This window comes from Salminus brasiliensis, chromosome 11 (genome assembly GCF_030463535.1).
Source record: "Salminus brasiliensis chromosome 11, fSalBra1.hap2, whole genome shotgun sequence".
NCBI classification, from domain to species: domain Eukaryota; kingdom Metazoa; phylum Chordata; class Actinopteri; order Characiformes; family Bryconidae; genus Salminus; species Salminus brasiliensis.
The window spans coordinates 5254299-5272134 of record NC_132888.1 but is presented as its reverse complement, the minus strand read 5'-3'; the positions used below and the strand labels follow the sequence as shown (position 1 = coordinate 5272134).

The 17836-nt window shown below is 35.7% G+C and overlaps 4 protein-coding genes and 1 pseudogene across 4 annotated transcripts; 4 read left to right on the top strand and 1 right to left on the bottom strand.

Moving 5' to 3' along the window:
- Positions 1 to 43: 43 nt before the first annotated feature.
- LOC140565163 (olfactory receptor 1E16-like) lies at positions 44 to 1027 on the top strand. The gene has a single exon (XM_072690977.1). The coding sequence runs from the start codon at positions 44 to 46 to the stop codon at positions 1025 to 1027; it is 984 nt and encodes a 327-aa protein (XP_072547078.1).
- Positions 1028 to 2408: 1381 nt separating this feature from the next.
- LOC140565162 (olfactory receptor 1E16-like) lies at positions 2409 to 3389 on the top strand. The gene has a single exon (XM_072690976.1). It carries the CDS (start codon positions 2409 to 2411, stop codon positions 3387 to 3389), a length of 981 nt encoding a protein of 326 aa, XP_072547077.1.
- Positions 3390 to 6640: 3251 nt separating this feature from the next.
- On the top strand, positions 6641 to 7624 carry LOC140565151 (olfactory receptor 51E2-like). The gene has a single exon (XM_072690960.1). The coding sequence runs from the start codon at positions 6641 to 6643 to the stop codon at positions 7622 to 7624; it is 984 nt and encodes a 327-aa protein (XP_072547061.1).
- A 1400-nt stretch (positions 7625 to 9024) lies between these two features.
- On the bottom strand, positions 9025 to 10014 carry LOC140565677 (olfactory receptor 10A6-like). Its single transcript, XM_072691721.1, has one exon. It carries the CDS (start codon positions 10009 to 10011, stop codon positions 9025 to 9027), a length of 987 nt encoding a protein of 328 aa, XP_072547822.1. The 5' UTR covers positions 10012 to 10014.
- Positions 10015 to 15693: 5679 nt separating this feature from the next.
- On the top strand, positions 15694 to 16671 carry LOC140565208 (olfactory receptor 1M1-like; annotated as a pseudogene).
- Positions 16672 to 17836: the final 1165 nt, after the last annotated feature.

The window sequence follows — 17836 nt, the reverse complement described above, 5'->3', positions numbered from 1 at the left end:
TTATTTCAGGTTGAAGAGCAGAAGAATCAGATTAAATGCTATCATGAGTGCTTTGAACTCCAGTTTATTGACAAATATTTCCTTTGTGCGCCCTAAGTACTTTTTCATCAGTGGATTTTCAGGAATACCCTTCATCAATTACTACTTTGTTTTTTTAATTTTTATCTACATCATTGCTGTGTTTGGGAACTCATTTGTAGTTATCATGATAATATCTGACCGGAGTCTGCACACTCCTAAATACTTAGGAATCTTTAATTTAGCTTTAGCAGATATTGGTGAAACCAATGCACGAATTCCTAACCAGATTAAGACCTTTCTTTTTGATTCACAGTACATTTCTTATGACGCCTGTTTGGCCAACATGTTTTTTGTGTTTTTCTTCAGTAGTGTTCAGGCTTTAACTCTTGTTGTTCTGGCATATGATCGCTTTATTGCCATTTGCTTACCATTAAGATACCATGCAATTGTCAGTAACTCTGTCATGTATGTAGTTTTAATAGGTGTATGGACATTGTGCACTGCTTTGAATAGCACAACAGTGGCTTTGATCACCCGACTTTCATTCTGTAAAACCAACGTGGTCAAAAGCTATTTCTGTGACTATGGACCAGTGTACACACTTGCTTGTAATGACAACACCATAAATTCAGTTATGGCAAAACTTTGCACTACGTTATTCGTGTATGTACCTTTGATTGCCATAAGTGTATCATATCTGGGCATTTTGCTTGCTTTAAGTAAGATTACAACCTGGGCTGGACGACTTAAAGCATTGAAAACCTGTGTATCTCATCTGCTAGTAGTGGGAGTGTTTTTACTCCCTATAATAAGTACATATATTGCTGCATATATTACTATGTCTCCGCATCCCAATGCTAGGATAATCAATTCTTTACTGTCAAATTCCATTCCACCCACACTAAATCCTATCATTTATGTCCTAAGCACAAAGGAATTCAAAGTGTTAATATTGAAAATGCTTAAAAAGAGATCCAGTGTTAGGCCTCAGGTTTCAGCAAAGTGACAACCTAATCACTTTGCTAGTTAATTAACCACAGAGCTGAGTAAAATGGTTAAGACATTGAAATGTCTTTAACTTTGTTTCCTGTATTTCAAAAACTGTGTTCTACACTGAACATTGAAATTATTGTTTTAACATTCCATATTAACCCTGATTACTAGGCTCTTTCACACTGACTAATTCAGAACAGCTAGAAACTGTTGTCTGGCACTAGCATGGGGTAAGAGATTTTGTATGGTACATCTCTGTATAATCACCTTTTAAATTTTTGCCTTGTTATTTAGTTATTTAATTATACACATAATCATTTATTAACATAAGCAAATATGAAACTACTTACTAAAAAATATAGAATTTGCAAGTTGTATAGTTGTTAGAGTGATGGATGATAGTCTGGACATTAAACATGCGGTTTTCTACTAATATATATTTTGCTAGCTAATGTTTGGCACTAGGATGTTGGCCTTAGATCTCTTCTTATATGTCAATACCACTACTTATCTTTTGTGCTTTTCCACTAGAATGAAGCCAGGAAAGCAACAGATAGGTGCATCTGGTCAATGTTGAAAAATGAACATACAGTGTATCGTTTGATTCTTTAAATGTATCCTGAAAAAGCTGTGGTGGAACTTTGTGTCAATAAAACATCTGCATTCATTATTGGTCACTGGGAATCTTTTACTTGTTAATCACAAGATGTTTCATATATATATATATATATATATATATATATATATATATATATATATATGTTTTCCGGTTACCCACCAAAAAAGAGAAATGAGATACCTTTAGACATACCAAAGTAGATAAACATCAGTATATGGTGTATACATATCTGAGTCATCTATTGTAAATGCTTGTGTAAACCCAACCATAAACTACCTTTTAAACAGCAAGATAACCTTTTCAACCAGTAAAAACATATTGGTGTTTTGCAAATATGCTTTGGGGGCCTTAATCTTATCCCTACAGATTTTGTTGGTAAGCACCAAAAAAATAGAAACGTTCAGAGAATACCAGTCACAAAACGAGGAGTGAAAAACAATTAAAAAAACTCATCACTGAATCTTATGACTTCTCACGTGACTTTACACAGCCTGATATCTCCATATAAAACAATGGTATTGAGGTCCTGTTGCTTATTGTTCCACAGCCAAAATCAACTTAGTAAGTTATATCATTCCCACATTTTAACAGTTTAAACATCCCAAACCTTTGCATGTGACTTATCTTTTAATAATTAGACCAAATTAACCTGTTCAAACAATAATAATGCAGTTAGCTGGACATTTCAGAACTAAATATGTATATTATTTATTTAAAGGTTACTTTGTGTTCTTTATTTCAGGTTGAAGAACAAAGGATCAGAATTAATGCTATCATGAGTGCTTTGAACTCTAGTTCATTGAAAAATATTTCCTTTGTGCGCCCTGAGTACTTTTTCATCAGTGGATTTTCAGGAATTCCCTTTATCAATTACTACTATGTTTTAGTCTTTATCTACATTATTGCTGTGTTTGGGAACTCATTTGTAGTTGTCATGATAATATCTGACCGAAGTCTGCACACTCCTAAATACTTAGGAATCTTTAATTTAGCTTTAGCAGATATTGGTGAAACAAATGCACTGATTCCTAACCTGATTAAGACCTTTCTTTTTGATTCACAGTACATTTCCTATGACGCCTGTTTGGCCAACATGTTTTTTGTGTTTTTCTTCAGTAGTGTTCAGGCTTTAACTCTTGTTGTTCTGGCATATGATCGCTTTATTGCCATTTGCTTACCATTAAGATACCATGCAATTGTCAGTAACTCTGTCATGTCTGTAGTTTTAATAGGTGTATGGACATTGTGCACTGCTTTGAATAGCACAACAGTGGCTTTGATCACCCGACTTTCATTCTGTAAAACCAGTGTGGTCAAAAGCTATTTTTGTGACTATGGACCAGTGTACACACTTGCTTGTAATGACAACACTGTAAATTCAGTTATGGCAAAACTTTGCACTACGCTGTTTGTGTATGTACCTTTGATTGCCATAGGTGTGTCATATTTAGTTATTTTGCTTGCTTTAAGTAAGATTACAACCTGGACTGGACGGCTTAAAGCATTGAAAACCTGTATCTCTCATCTGCTAGTAGTGGGAGTATTTTTACTCCCTATAATGAGTACATATATCTCTGCATATATTACTATGTCTCCGCATCCCAATTCTAGGATAATCAATTCTTTACTGTCAAATTCCATTCCACCCACACTAAATCCTATCATTTATGTCCTAAGCACAAAGGAATTCAAAGTGTTAATATTGAAAATGCTTAAAAAGAGATCCAGTGTTAGGCCTCAGGTTTCAGCAAAATGACAACACCCTGTACTAGTTAATTAACCACAGAGCTGAGTAAAATGGTTAAGACCATGAAATGTCTTTAACTTTGTTTCCTGTAGTTGAAAAACTGTGTTCTACACTTCTATTAACGCTGATTACTAGGCTCTTTCACACTGGCTAATTCTGAACAACTAGAAACTGTTGTCTGATGCTAGTATGAGGCAATGTTGTGTAGTCCTTTAATTATATACATTGTTATTTATTAACATAAATAATTAGCAAAGTATTTAATAAAACCAATAGAATTTGCAAGTTGTGTAGTTGTAAGACTGATGAATGATAGTCTGCACATTAAACTTGACCTTTTCTGCTAATATATATTTTGCTAGCTAATGTTTGGCACTAAGATGTTGGTCTTAGATCTTATATGTCATTACCACTACTCATCTTTGGATTTTGAGCTATTCTGCTAGAATAAAGCCAGGAAAGCAACATATAGGTGCACTTGGTCAATGTTGAAAAATGAACACACAATGTATCGTTTGATTCTTTATATGTATCCTGAAAAAACTGTGGTGGAACTTTGTGTCAAAATTTTTTTTATCAAACTGCACAACTGAGTTGCATTAATATTTCACTCTGCATATTATATAATAAAATCTAATTATGGTTGTGCTGTATTGTTCTTCTGATTCATTACAAATATATTGGCTTATATTTGTATGTGAAGAAATGACTGCATCACAATAACTGTAATTGTGTGAATGTGAATATATAAAAAAGTAAAGTTAATGAAGAAACTTGAAACTGAGGATATATATTGCTTCTTACTATGGCAAGGCACATAAAAAGGCCAACAGGGCCACTTAACCAGGAGGAGGTTCGAGGAGCATTTGTTGAGGCGGAGTGAGGCAGCAGGATGGTGAGAATATGATAGGGAGTGTAAAGTCTCATGGGCTAAGCTTTGGAGACCAGAGCACCATAGAATAGCACTTTTAATTCAAGCTGTCTATGATGTTCTACCAAGCACATCTAACTTATTCTTCTGGGGAAAGGCAGAGTCACCAGCATGCCCTCTGTGAATAAAGCGAGGAACCATGAACACATACTTAACAGCTGTCCAAAAGCCCTGGGTGAGGGACGTAAACACAAGTCCTGAAGGCCATAGCTGACACAGTCCACAGAGAGATTAGCCATTGGATGCACCTCCGGCCCGGTGAAGAAGACCAACACTTTTTGTCAGGCTTGGGGAGAAATTACCATCATGTGCCAGGGCCTTCTCCTCAGGCCTGCTGGCAACAATAAGAGACTGGGAACTGAATGTTGACCTGGGGAGGCAAATGAAGTTTCTAGAATCTGCTGCTAAGACACCACTAAAGCCAAAATAGAAGTAACTACATTTACATTTACACTATGGCTAGGGGTTGGAAACAGCCATGATTGTATGATAGCCCATGTAGCATCTGCTAAAATATTGCACAGCCCAGACCCAGAGCAGCAATATTTTTTGCTGCACCACTAGACTGGGTCTTAAGGTTCCCTCACCTGCCAAACCATGTTTCAAACTCCTGGCTATGGGACCCCAGTAAGCCTGCCTGTCCTCTCTATGCAAGCTCTCCTGAAATCACTTGGCTGCTCTGTCTGTGAATTCATCTCGTCCGATGTCCAAACTATGATCTGGTCTCTTAATTTCTGGTGCCTTGCTTGAATCTGTCTCCTTGCCCACAGTCCTATCTCTTTTATGGTGTGGTATCTTGTTTAATGACTTGATTTGTCTACCATCGAGGCAATTACATTACCACCCTTTGTCCCAAGCCACATGGGACATATGGCCACATTCTATCAAACTTTTCATAATTGTTTGCTTCCTTCTCTTCCTTCTTACATCTGGCCCATGCCTTACTGTTTTTTAGACGTTATCTAAATGTTTACTCATACTGCGATGAGATGAAACTTACCCAGCAATTTTGCTAGTTTTTCTGACTATGTGTGACTCTTGATTCCATTTATGCATTTAATTGAATTTGTATTTTGATTGTCTCATGGTACTGGATCTGCAATGTTGCCATTGTTGTTTGCTTTACTTAATGAGTATTTATGTTTTCTTAAGTCTTGTTTCCTCTATCTTTAAACCGTCAGTTATCCACCACTCACATTTACCTTACAAATTTCCTATTTTATTGGACTTCATGGGTCTCCTCATTGTTTTTTCCCCTCTAGTACTATCTTCCATCCTTCTTCTTTTCTGGATTTTTGTTCCAACTCTTGATACTCATCCTGCCTTTTTAAAATCATCCCATCCCTTCTCACACTTCTCTTTCCTCCTTCATGCTTCCCCAAGCCCTTCATCCCTTCAGCATTGCTTACTCAGTATTTAAAATGTCTAAGTCTTGCTTGATCTATCATTCCCCCTTCAATTCTCATAGTACTAAGTTAAAATAGCATGTCCCACATCCTATGAGCATTTTGATTACTATTCAACCATTGCATGCTGGTGTTCTGGTATATTTTACATACTGTCAACTTAAACCTTAAGTTTTTGGGAACTGGCTTCATACCACAAAGCAGAAGCCACCTGAATTCCAGGCCAACGTTTGCAGAGTTCTCCTCCCTCCCTTACAGTCTCCACCCAAATCATAATATACTGATGGCATGATGTGAACTAGTAAAATGTGGGTCAAATCTATAAAAACCTCAACCTATAAAAATTGTAAATTTGTAGACCTTACCTGTTTTTCAAGTACCTTTTCTAAAGTTGCAAAGATGCTTTGGGGCCTTATTTATAGAGATCTATAGAGATTTTGTTGGTAAGCACCAAAAAAGAGAAATGTTTGCAAAGCAATAGTCATGTGGGTTTCCCAAAAAAAAAAAAAAAGAAAAGAAAAAAGACACCCACTCAGGCAATAAGTCGTCACTAAATTTTATGACTTCTCACGTGACAATGCACAGCCTAATGTCTCTATATAAAACCTTGATTTTGAAGTTCTTATAATGCATCACTTTGTTGTTCTACAGGCAAAATCAGCTTAAGTTATATTACCTATATTATTTGTTTTATCTTTAACAGTCTTTAACAGTTTCAATACCCAAAGCTTTTGCAAGTTTTAGATTTTTTTTAATTAGGTAAAATTAACATGTTTAAACAACAATGTTAAACACTGTAAATATTGTATTGAACAGTATTTTCTACATAACTAAACATGTATAAAAGCATTTTTATTTATTGCTTACTTTATTTTGTTCTTTATTTCAGGTTGAGAAGCAGAAGGATCAGGTTTAATGCTATCATGAGTGCTTTGAACTCCAGTTTATTGACAAATATTTCCTTTGTGCGCCCTGAGTACTTTTTCATCAGTGGATTTTCAGGAATACCCTTTATCAATTACTACTTTGTTTTTTTAGTCTTTATCTACATCATTGCTGTGTTTGGGAACTCATTTGTAGTTGTCATGATAATATCTGACCGAAGTCTGCACATTCCTAAATACTTAGGAATCTTTAATTTGGCTTTAGCAGATATTGGTGAAACAAATGCACTGGTTCCTAACCTGATTAAGACCTTTCTTTTTGATTCACAGTACATTTCCTATGACGCCTGTTTGGCCAACATGTTTTTTGTGTTTTTCTTCAGTGGTGTTCAGGCTTTAACTCTTGTTGTTCTGGCATATGATCGCTTTATTGCCATTTGCTTACCATTAAGATACCATGCAATTGTCAGTAACTCTGTCATGTCTGTAGTTTTAATGGGAGTGTGGTCATTTTGCACTGCTTTTGTGGGCACAACCGTAGCTTTGATTACCCGACTTTCCTTCTGTAAAACCATTGTGCTCAAAAGCTATTTTTGTGACCATGGACCAGTGTACACACTTGCTTGTAATGACAACACTGTAAATTCAGTTATGGCAAAACTTTGTTCTACACTTTTCATCTATGCACCTTTAATTGCCATAATCATATCATATCTGGGAATTTTTCTTGCTTTAAGTAAGATTACAACCTGGGCTGGACGACTTAAAGCGTTGAAGACCTGTGTCTCTCATCTGCTAGTAGTCGGAGTGTTTTTTCTCCCTATAATAGGTACATATTTTGCTGCATATGTTACAATGTCTCTGCATCCAAATGCTAGGATAATTAATTCATCTCTGTCATATGCCGTTCCACCTATGCTAAATCCCATTATTTATGTCCTGAACACAAAGGAATTCAAAGTGTTAATTTTGAAAATTCTCAAAAAGAGATCCAGTAAGAGGCCCCAAGTTTTAGCAAAGTGACAACAAACAATTGGTCTACTTTGCTAGATTGGCCAGCTGAGAATAATGGTTAATACAATGGAAAGTCTTCATCTTGGTGAATTTCCAGTACTATATATTCCAGCACTCAACAATAAAATGAAAGTTTTACCAGATTAATCCAGGTTACCTGGATCTCACATGTTGACTAATGCACAACAAAACTATGAACTATTGTCTGACAATAGTAGAAGTGGAAGATTTTGCATGCTACTTATCTGTAAAATCACCATTGTCCTTTGCAGTTTTGGCCTCATTGTTCAGTTATTTAATCATAAATTGTATCATTTAATAAATTTTGCAAGTTGCTTAGTTGTAAAAGTGATGCATGGTAGTATGAACATTGAATTAAAGGGTTGCACTTGCGCTTTTCTCTCTCTCTCTCTCTCTCTCTCTCTCTCTCTCTCTCATATATGTATATGGCTTATATGTCAATACTACTACTGGTGTCTGTCAGTCCTTTTGCTTAGGGGTATCTTTGGATTTTGGCCTTTTTTTTTACTAGAATGAAGCACCAGCAAAAGCAATATTTACATGTATGTGTTATATCTGTTTACTAAGTTTTACCAAGCGGCACATTTCATTTGCATTCATCATTGGCCTCTTTAAGTCTCTTGCTGCCACCTTTTGTTAACTGTATAAGATGTTTCAATAAATAAATTCTGATACAGTTTAAAGATGTTTTGAGCTTGATCTGATTAATGCTTTTAACATTAATTATTTGATAATTAAATAATTTATCATTTTTCAATATTTATTATTATTCATATACATTTTGCTTTGTGAAATATATAATTACAATATTTGCATTGTGCAATCTACCAATACACTACATTACTGGATTGATCAATAATTTGCCTTACTATGCTCTGACCAAGTGATTTTAAAGCCAAAATTAAACATGTGAGACGAATGACATCAAAAGAGTATTTTAATGTGTGCATTGTAAAAAGTGGTTCACAGTTCACTTGAAAAATATTACTTCCTTTGGTTACAATTTTTATATCACTCTAATACATCAAATCAATGAGGGGTTCATTTGAAATATTCTCTTGAGTTGAAAAAAAAATTGGCTGTCTACCTAAATACATATATATATATATATATATATATATATATATATATATATATAGGTTTTATCTGGCTTGGCTTTTCACAAAAACACTATAAAAATACTAATAGTTGTTTTTTTAAAAAAATTAACATTTACACTATAGGGATACATATTCAAGATTCAAGCATTCTAGTGGACATTCTTGTCTATCATTTGTACACAATAATTCAGTAGACACACACACAATGCAATACCCATGTTCATGTGCAGTAGAGTTCAAAATTCTTAAAAAAATAAAAAATAAAAAAAATAAATGTAATGAACTCATTTAACTGACTGTCTTTTGATCTTTCATCTGTGGTTCCACTTTTAATGGCCTTATAAATTTTAGCAGCTTGTCCCGCAGTTCCTCAGTCTTTAAACTGTAGATGATCGGGTTTAGCATGGGAGGCAGGGTAACAGACACCGTCAGAATGGCTGTAAAAATATCTACTGACTGAACTAAACGCAGGTTCCCCAGTACATAAGCCAAGATGACTGGCATATAATAAATGAGGACCAAGACCAGGTGAGTGAGACAGGTGTGGAAAGCTTTCCAGCGTTGCGTCACAGATGCAATTCGCAACACTGCAAACACCACAACAACATAAGATAGAATAATGAAAGACAGGGGACCAAGCAGGACCACCAGAGACTTAGCAGTTGCCAGTCTCTTGTTAAAAGAGGTATCACCGCATGCTAAGGCATACACTGGCCCATGTTCACAGCAACAACTCTGGACCACTCTTGATCTACAGTAGGTGAGATTGCTGGCCAGAGTTACTGGGAAAACCTCAATCAAAAATACTAGAAACCAAAGCCCACCTATGATGAGGACCATCCTCAGATTAGTGTTGATATAGGGGTAGCGCAGAGGAAAGCAGATAGCAACCAGGCGATCATAAGCCAAGAGGGCAAGTGAAAAGGATTCCATGTCCCCAAAAAAGTGCATAAAGAACATCTGAGAGAAACAGGTTCCAAAAGAAATGTGATTGAGATTGAATACAAACACAGGAACCATCTGTGGAACAATAACACTGCTTATCGAAATGTCGACTACTGCAAGGTTACAAATAGCAAGGAACTTAGGATTCTGTAGACTGGGGTTCATAAAGAACACTGCCAACAGGATAAGATTACAGAACAGAGTGATCAGGTAGATAATTACCAATGCCAATATCAGGTAGTTCTTATTGCCCAAAGTGTTAAAAGCTATTAGATAAAAACCACTATCAAAGGCACCAGTCCCATTGCTGACAAGAGCTGAGGAGTTCATTTGAGCAGCCTCTGTACACCTAGAGGAATACAAAAATCATACATTTTGCATGAGGAATTATGGTAGATGATATGTTTATTCCTGATGCTGAAGAACAAAGCAAGCAATATTCATTTTCCATTTAATTTGCCTCAAATTTCATTCAAAGTTTTCAAACCAGTTCTCATTGTCCCTTAGACCATCAACAATTTTCACAATCCACAGATAAAACAAAACTGTGGACTATCTAGGGGCACCTGAGGACCAATCTGGGGACATTTACCTTAAACAAGCATTAATAATTAAAGTTTTAAATAAACAAAAGAAATAAACACTTTCTTACAGCCCAACACACACTTAATGCTCAACACAACATGCAGTGAATATTGTAAGCTGTTTACGATGTGACTTACGAAAATCCACTGTCTCCACTCGCTTTAATCTCTCATCTGACTACTTAAACTAGTCATGAAGACCACACATATAAGCATCCAGAAATGGTGATTTGGGATTAATTAGTCAGTGTGTGTGTAAACATAAAAACCATTAGGTTTGTTAAAGTGCATCCAATTACACCCAAAGTTTCTCTGGGGTACTTGTTATAAACAGCTTTAGTTCATGATTAGTAAGACTAATTGTCTGCTACTTAGCCATTACTGAAAGGAGGTTGTTAGGAGGTTGTTAGGAGGCTGCTAATCTCCCTCGATCAGGGGCTCCACGCAAGATCTGAGAGCGTGGGGTCAAAATGATCACAAGAACGGTGAGAAAAAATCCCAGAACCACACGGGGGGGACCTAGTGAATGACCTGCAGAATGCTGGGTCCAACGTTGCAAAGGCTACCATCAAGAACACACTACGCTGCCAGGGACTGCAGTGCCAGGTGTGTTCCCCTGCTTAAGCCAGTACATATCCGGACGCGTCTGAAGTTTGCTAGAGAGCATCTGGATGTTCCGGAAGAGTATTGGGAGAATGTCTTATGGTCAGATGAAACCAAAGTAGAAATGTTTGGTACAAACACAACTTGTTGATGAATGCTGAGTTGCATCCAAAGAACACTATACCATCCCTGTTACTTATGTATATTTATAAGATGTAATTCTCTAAAAGAAAATTTATATTGATACATTGATATATATTATATATTTATATTTTGTGTGTAATGCACTAAAAGTAAATTTAAACTGTTCTTGGCTTAAGTGACCAAATTCATATCACAGTTGCCCAAACACATACACATTATTAATTTATTTTGATGTTGATCACAAGTTGAAGTTATTATAGATTAAAAAGGTACTAAATATTTATCATGTATGCCCTTGCATATTTGAACAATGATTTGCCAGATCCTGAACATATGTGTGATATTGAGTGTATCTTTAAGCAATACAAAATAAGGGGGTAATTAGAAATAATTCTTTCCTGGTTTGGAAAATAAAGAATACACAATAGAATCTAAGAGTCTAATTGGAACAACTGATACCTATTATCAAGACTGAATTTTCTCCTGTAGGGACCCCCACCTGAATGTTTTTTTCTGTAGTGAACTGCAAATTCTAACTGTACTGGCAAAACTAGTATCAATTCTAAAACTAATTTAATAGGGAAATTGGGGAGATGTGAAAAGTAAAAAAAAATACGTGTTTGAATTCATAACCTACACTTGTAGGTTCATTTCATGACCAGCCCCACTTGTAGTGAACGTTAGGTCCAATTATTTATGGATTTGTACTTATGATTGACTCTGTCCAGGAAGACATTGAATAGAAGAATAGATGGACTGTTTTTAAGAAATTTAATGCATTATTGTTTACAAATGTTTAATAAATTACAATTGATCTTTTTTGGAAGATATGTCTATAAAAAGGAAATCAATAGCTTATGTTCATCATCCAGATGATGCATCATCCAGCAGGTCGAAACCAGTAATACTCCATGTAGTATTCCATGTTTATGAAACCATTTAGCAGAACCTAATCAAACCCTGTGCTCTATTCTTGCCACACCACTCATTGTCTCTCTAAATTGCTCATTACCATTAGAGTCATCCTAATTTACAAGCCTGCTGGGACAACTGGCAGGGGACCTTGTAACACATGGCAACCTCAGACACAAACCACAGTCATTAGCCTAATGAATGACATAAGAAAATCTGTAGTAAGTGTTCTGGTTGTTACAGTACACAAATGGTTGTCATGTGAGACTAACGATTAACAAGTCCCTGGGTACTAGGATTAGCCACTGAGGGTGTATTTTGAGAAAATGGGTGTCTAATAGGTGACATCATTCTGTGGATTACAGTAAAAGGTCATATTGCATGTAGTCTATAGTCACAAGTATACAGTGGCATTCAAAAGTCTGGGCATCCCTGTTACTGTGAGTAATTAAGCCAGTAGAAAATGAGTTGATTTCTCAAAGTTACATATGATTTTCACCAATTGATCCCTGCAAAAGTAATTTTCCTTCCCATTTGCCACCCAACAAAGGCTTTGATTTGTCATGGTAGCAATCCTGTGAGCAGTTCTCTCAGAATGCTTTGTGGTCTTCCAGACCTCATCTTGATCCTCCAACATTACTGTAAACTGCCATTTTTAAATGAACCTTACAAATTTAGGAAACAGCTACCTGAAAATGCCTTGCTTTTTACAATGCTAGGGTGCTGCTTATTGCAGCCCTTGGCTGCTGATTATTGTGACAAGCTCTAAGAAGTTTTCATAGAGGCATTGTTGCATCAACAGTGAATGTAAACAACCCATAGCCCTAACAAACTAATGAAGGACGGAGACCTTGGCAAAGGTTATCTGTAAGCTCATATCTTTTAGGGTGCCAAAACATTTGCACAGTGCTTTCCCCCCTTTGAGATGTGTTCATCTTCTGCTCACTTAACTATTCATAGTGACAGACATTTTGCCCATCAGTGCCCCAACTTTTGCATGCCGTAGTAAATGCTCTGTTTACAGCATATCCTGAAATTTGATAGCACTCTAATTAGCTAGATTTACATAGCTATGTCAATGTATATGTTTATTATATTTCAACTAATTAACCCAAATTACATGCTAATTAGCATCTTATAATTTTATAATTGTCTATAATTGTCTCACCACTCCACTGTCCACTACCCCAGTCCCCAACACCTGTTTGTCTTTACATGGGACTAAACTTAACTTCTTATTGTGGTTTTCTGTTAGATCTGAATCATTGCTTATTGTCAGATCAATGTAATAATACAAGATAATTCTAGACCAGGATACCTGCTTAGTAGCAGGAGTGTTATGGCCTGGTTCAATTTATCTATTGTCTGGAGAGTTTAGTTTTGATGCATCTGGCTAGGACATTTATATGCTTCTGAAGGCCTTGATTAACCGGATGAGATGTGTTAGAAGCAAACTCCTTGCCTAGTGTTGGCCACCTTTCATTTATACATTTGTCACATTATAAAACAGAAAGTCTCTTTGTTCACTTTGCTATAACACTGAGTGTGTTTCCATGCACTTATGAATCTGTTTATAATCTGCCTATATGTTTATATATCTGATTATTCAAGTGGTCCTGTAAAAAGCATATTTTTAAATAGACTACGGTCTAAAAATCTGATCATGAAATCTGATAAAAACAGCTTGATTTAACCTCAGTAATTTTTGGGGATTTTTTGGTGCATGTTTACTCTTAACCGGAGCTGTTGGGTTTCTCAGACTGTGGGACCAGAAATAAGCAAGCAGCATTTAACACAGCACCTACAAGAAGTGTTGAAACTGAAGGATATAATATTTGGCATCTTCTAGATTATATGTGTTATTGTAGCTCAATGTTTTGCAATGTGTGGTTCAAAGCTGATTTTGCGTGGAATTCATGTCACACCTTAGTCTGTGAGTTTTTTGGCTGGTTGCAAAGCAACCAGATTATTGCCTGACTCATGTAAACTCCATTATACCCTATTATCTGATTACTCAGTCTGACTTAATCTGATTTTCTTTCATAATTACATCATAAAGTGCATGAAGTGAATGAAGCATTTGAATGAATGAAGCACAATCAGAAATAGTACTTTTAGAATAAGAGAGGAAATTAATTTCATGAAAAGAACACCTTACCAATTGTGAAACATCTGGTCAAATGTATGATGCTTCTGGTGTTGTTCTGGCACCAGCAGCATTGGCAGAATTGTGCAGGTAGAGGGGAGAATGAAAAAGAAAATAATTCTGGATGCAAATGCCAAACCATCATTTAAGAGTCTAAAGCTAAACAGCAGATGGCAAATACAATAGTATAATCATCCAAAGCATACTTAAGAATTCACTATGGTTAACCCAAAAAGATGCAAACTGAAGCTTTTGGAATGGCCCTCACAGTCCCTTGACCTAAACAGCATAGATGTTCATGACTTTGATGGTAGAGTTTGTTTGAGATTTTTAGCTTGTGCAAACTCTAGCAGGAAGTAGATGCATAATGGAAGGCTGAAATGTATTGAATTAGTATAACAAAGTATGTCTGTCTAAGTGTTTATACAGACATATTTTGATTATCCCTGTACCAAGCTAATGAATCGCCATCTTTTTGTGTCACTGTGAAGACATAACAAACCTGGTCTGTTGGCCTGTATGGGGTCTTTTTCTCTGTCCTCAGTTGTTAATTAAGCAGGAAAGGTTAATGTATGAAAGGTCTGGTTATATTGTTTCATGTGATGCTGAATGAAAAGAGATTGACAAAACAAACAAGCAAACAAACAATTTTACATAAAACAGAACACATTTTCACATATTTAGTTGTTACCTATTAATGAATTAAAGTGGGTGTATGTGAAAAATATGTACATTGCTTGGTATCATGGTTATTTTTATTGTGCAGACAGTGAAAGTGATAATAGAAATAAAGTAAAATAAACTTTAAATAATCACGGTTGTTTTGTTGTGGTTGGGATTTGGATTTAATTGAATGTTTCTAAAAATCTTCTTTGGTTAAATGACACATGTCTATGCATTTCTAAAAATGACCAAGAAGATTCTTGTTCATTCTCTGTTCCCCAGGGATAAGTTGTGTAATCCCTGCTTCAACACACCTGAGTCACATCATTAATTAATTATTCTGAAATGATTTCATTAATTGGAAGTTTAGATAATAAAAAAAACTACACCCAGTGGTGCCCAGTAGACAGACAAAGGTGCATTAATGTTTTCTTAATAATACAGAAATTAACCTGTCTGCTTGTATCAAATGTCTTTAAGACTGGAGAAACATCTAGAGCAATAATACAGAAATGTATTGTAATGATGAAATAAATAAAACTAAGAAAGTTGTTTTGGAGGACTAACTCTTATCCTTTCAGATTGTGTTGGTAAGCACCAAAGAAATGTTGTGGTGTTAGTAGAAGAACAATAGTCATGTGGGTTTCCAAAAAAAATAAAAAAATAACAATCACAACATTTTATGACTAATCACGTAACAACAGACAGCATGATGTCCCCCCATATAAAACTATGATAGTGAAGTCCTCATGATCTCTTGTTTAGAATTTCACAGCTGAAAGCAACTATCCAAAATATTCCAAACGTTTACATGGTTTTATTTTATAAACAGGTAAAGTTAACCTGTTCCAAACAATGACTTCAAATTTTAGATTGTGTGACTAAACATGGTGTTAATGGTTACTTTACTGTGTTCTTTACTTCAGGTTGAGAAGCAGAAGGATCAGATTGAATGCTATCATGAGTGCTTTGAACTCCAGTTTATTTACAAATATTCCCTTTGTGCGCCCTGAATACTTTTTCATCAGTGGATTTTCAGGAATTCCCTTTATCAATTACTACTATGTTTTAGTCTTTATCTACATCATTGCTGTGTTTGGGAACTCATTTGTAATCATCATGATAATATCTGACCGAAGTCTGCACACTCCTAAATACTTAGGGATCTTTAATTTAGCTTTAGCTGACTTTGGTGAAACAAATGCACGAATTCCTAACCTGATTAAGACCTTTCTTTTTGATTCACAGTACATTTCCTATGACGCCTGTTTGGCCAACATGTTTTTTGTGTTTTTCTTCAGTAGTGTTCAGGCTTTAACTCTTGTTGTTCTGGCATATGATCGCTTTATTGCCATTTGCTTACCATTAAGATACCATGCAATTGTCAGTAACTCTGTCATGTCTGTCGTTTTAATGGGAGTGTGGTCATTTTGCACTGCTTTTGTGGGCACAACCGTAGCTTTGATCACTCGACTTTCATTCTGTAAAACCAGTGTGGCCAAATTCTATTTTTGTGACCATGGACCAGTGTACACACTTTTTGTAATGACAAAACTATAAATTCAGTTATGGCAAAACTTTTTTATACACTTTTCATCTATGCACCTGATTGCCATTAGTGTATCATATCTGGGAATTTTACTTGCTTTAAGTAAGATTACAACCTGGGCTGGATGACTTAAAGCATTGAAAACCTGTGTCTCTCATCTACTAGTAGTGGGAGTGTTTTTCATCCCTATAATAAGCACATACATTGCTACATATATTACTATGTCTCTGCATCCCAATGCTGGGATAATCAATACTTCACTATCAAGTGCCCTTCCACCCATGCTGAATCCCATTATTTATGTCCTGAACACAAAGGAATTCAAAGTCTTCATATTAAAAGTGATCAAACAGAGATCCAGTGTGAGGCCCCAAGTTTTAGTAAAGTGACACCAAGCAGTTTATCCAGTGCTCTTTCCTTCCTAGATCCAACAAAATCCCTCTGCAGTTCCTCTAGTGAATGATCAGTACTGTAGTTAAACAACTGTTTTGTACACTGAACTAGAGTATGTTCCACCATTACAGATTTTTAGTATCAGGCCAATTAATGCAGAACTGGTATAAGGCAGGAGATTCTGAATGGTACTTATCTGTGAAATTAACTTCATTCTTTCCAATTTTGACTTAATTCATCAAATATATTTTTCTGGCTTATTTTAGTTCAGATTTTTACATTGTATGGCTGCTTCTAATATTCACCTGTTCATGTATTCACTTCTTATATGCCAAGACTACTGCTGACCTCTTTCAGTACCTTTATTTCATGGTATCTTTAGACTTTGGCCTATTTCCACTAGAATAATAAATGCATTCAATTATACAGAAAAGCAGTCGATTTGTGCTGTACATTTTAAGTGACAGAATAGTATAAAACGTATATTTTTTATGTATATTGAGTCTTAATTGTAATGTAAGCTGTGGATGGAACTTTGTGTTAAAAGTAGTTTTTACCAAACTGCACAACCAGAATAATTCAGAATCCCAAATTCCTGTATATGGCACTCTGCATTCAGCACCTGCGTCTTTTGCTGCCACCTTGTGTTAATCACGTCAGCTGTTTTAGATGTAATAAAGAATATTAATATATTGTAAACACCACAGCTATATTGTGCTTCTGATTTATTTTATATGCAACACATTCACATTAATTTTAATTCAAAACAAATTAAAGTTTATTTGTCACATAAATAGTCATACATAGTAAAACCAGTAGTAAAATGCTTTGAAAACTGCATTTTAATATATATATGGGGGTTAAGCTTGTTCCTTATAACTGTCCTTGAATGGAATGTAGCAGTTGTCCAGTGTCCTGTCACCCCTGGTAGGACAGAAAGTTCAGCACTGCGTTTTTGAGGTTGGCACTATTGAAGTCCATAACCACGATGAGCACATTGTCCTGGTAGTTTGTCTGAAACTGTATGAGCGCTATATGAAGCTCACACAGTGTGGTGGCAATTTTTTTCCTGAGGCAGGATGTAGATCGTGCAGGCGATGGGCAATATAAACTCTGAAGGGAAGAGAGAAAGGATGAAAATTGAGGGCGAGCAGCTCCAGC

Bases quoted from the DNA above. Each gene is read 5' to 3' on its own strand.
- LOC140565163 (XM_072690977.1), top strand. From the start codon at position 44: ATGAGTGCTTTGAACTCCAGTTTATTGACAAATATTTCCTTTGTGCGC.
- LOC140565162 (XM_072690976.1), top strand. From the start codon at position 2,409: ATGAGTGCTTTGAACTCTAGTTCATTGAAAAATATTTCCTTTGTGCGC.
- LOC140565151 (XM_072690960.1), top strand. From the start codon at position 6,641: ATGAGTGCTTTGAACTCCAGTTTATTGACAAATATTTCCTTTGTGCGC.
- LOC140565677 (XM_072691721.1), bottom strand. From the start codon at position 10,011: ATGAACTCCTCAGCTCTTGTCAGCAATGGGACTGGTGCCTTTGATAGT.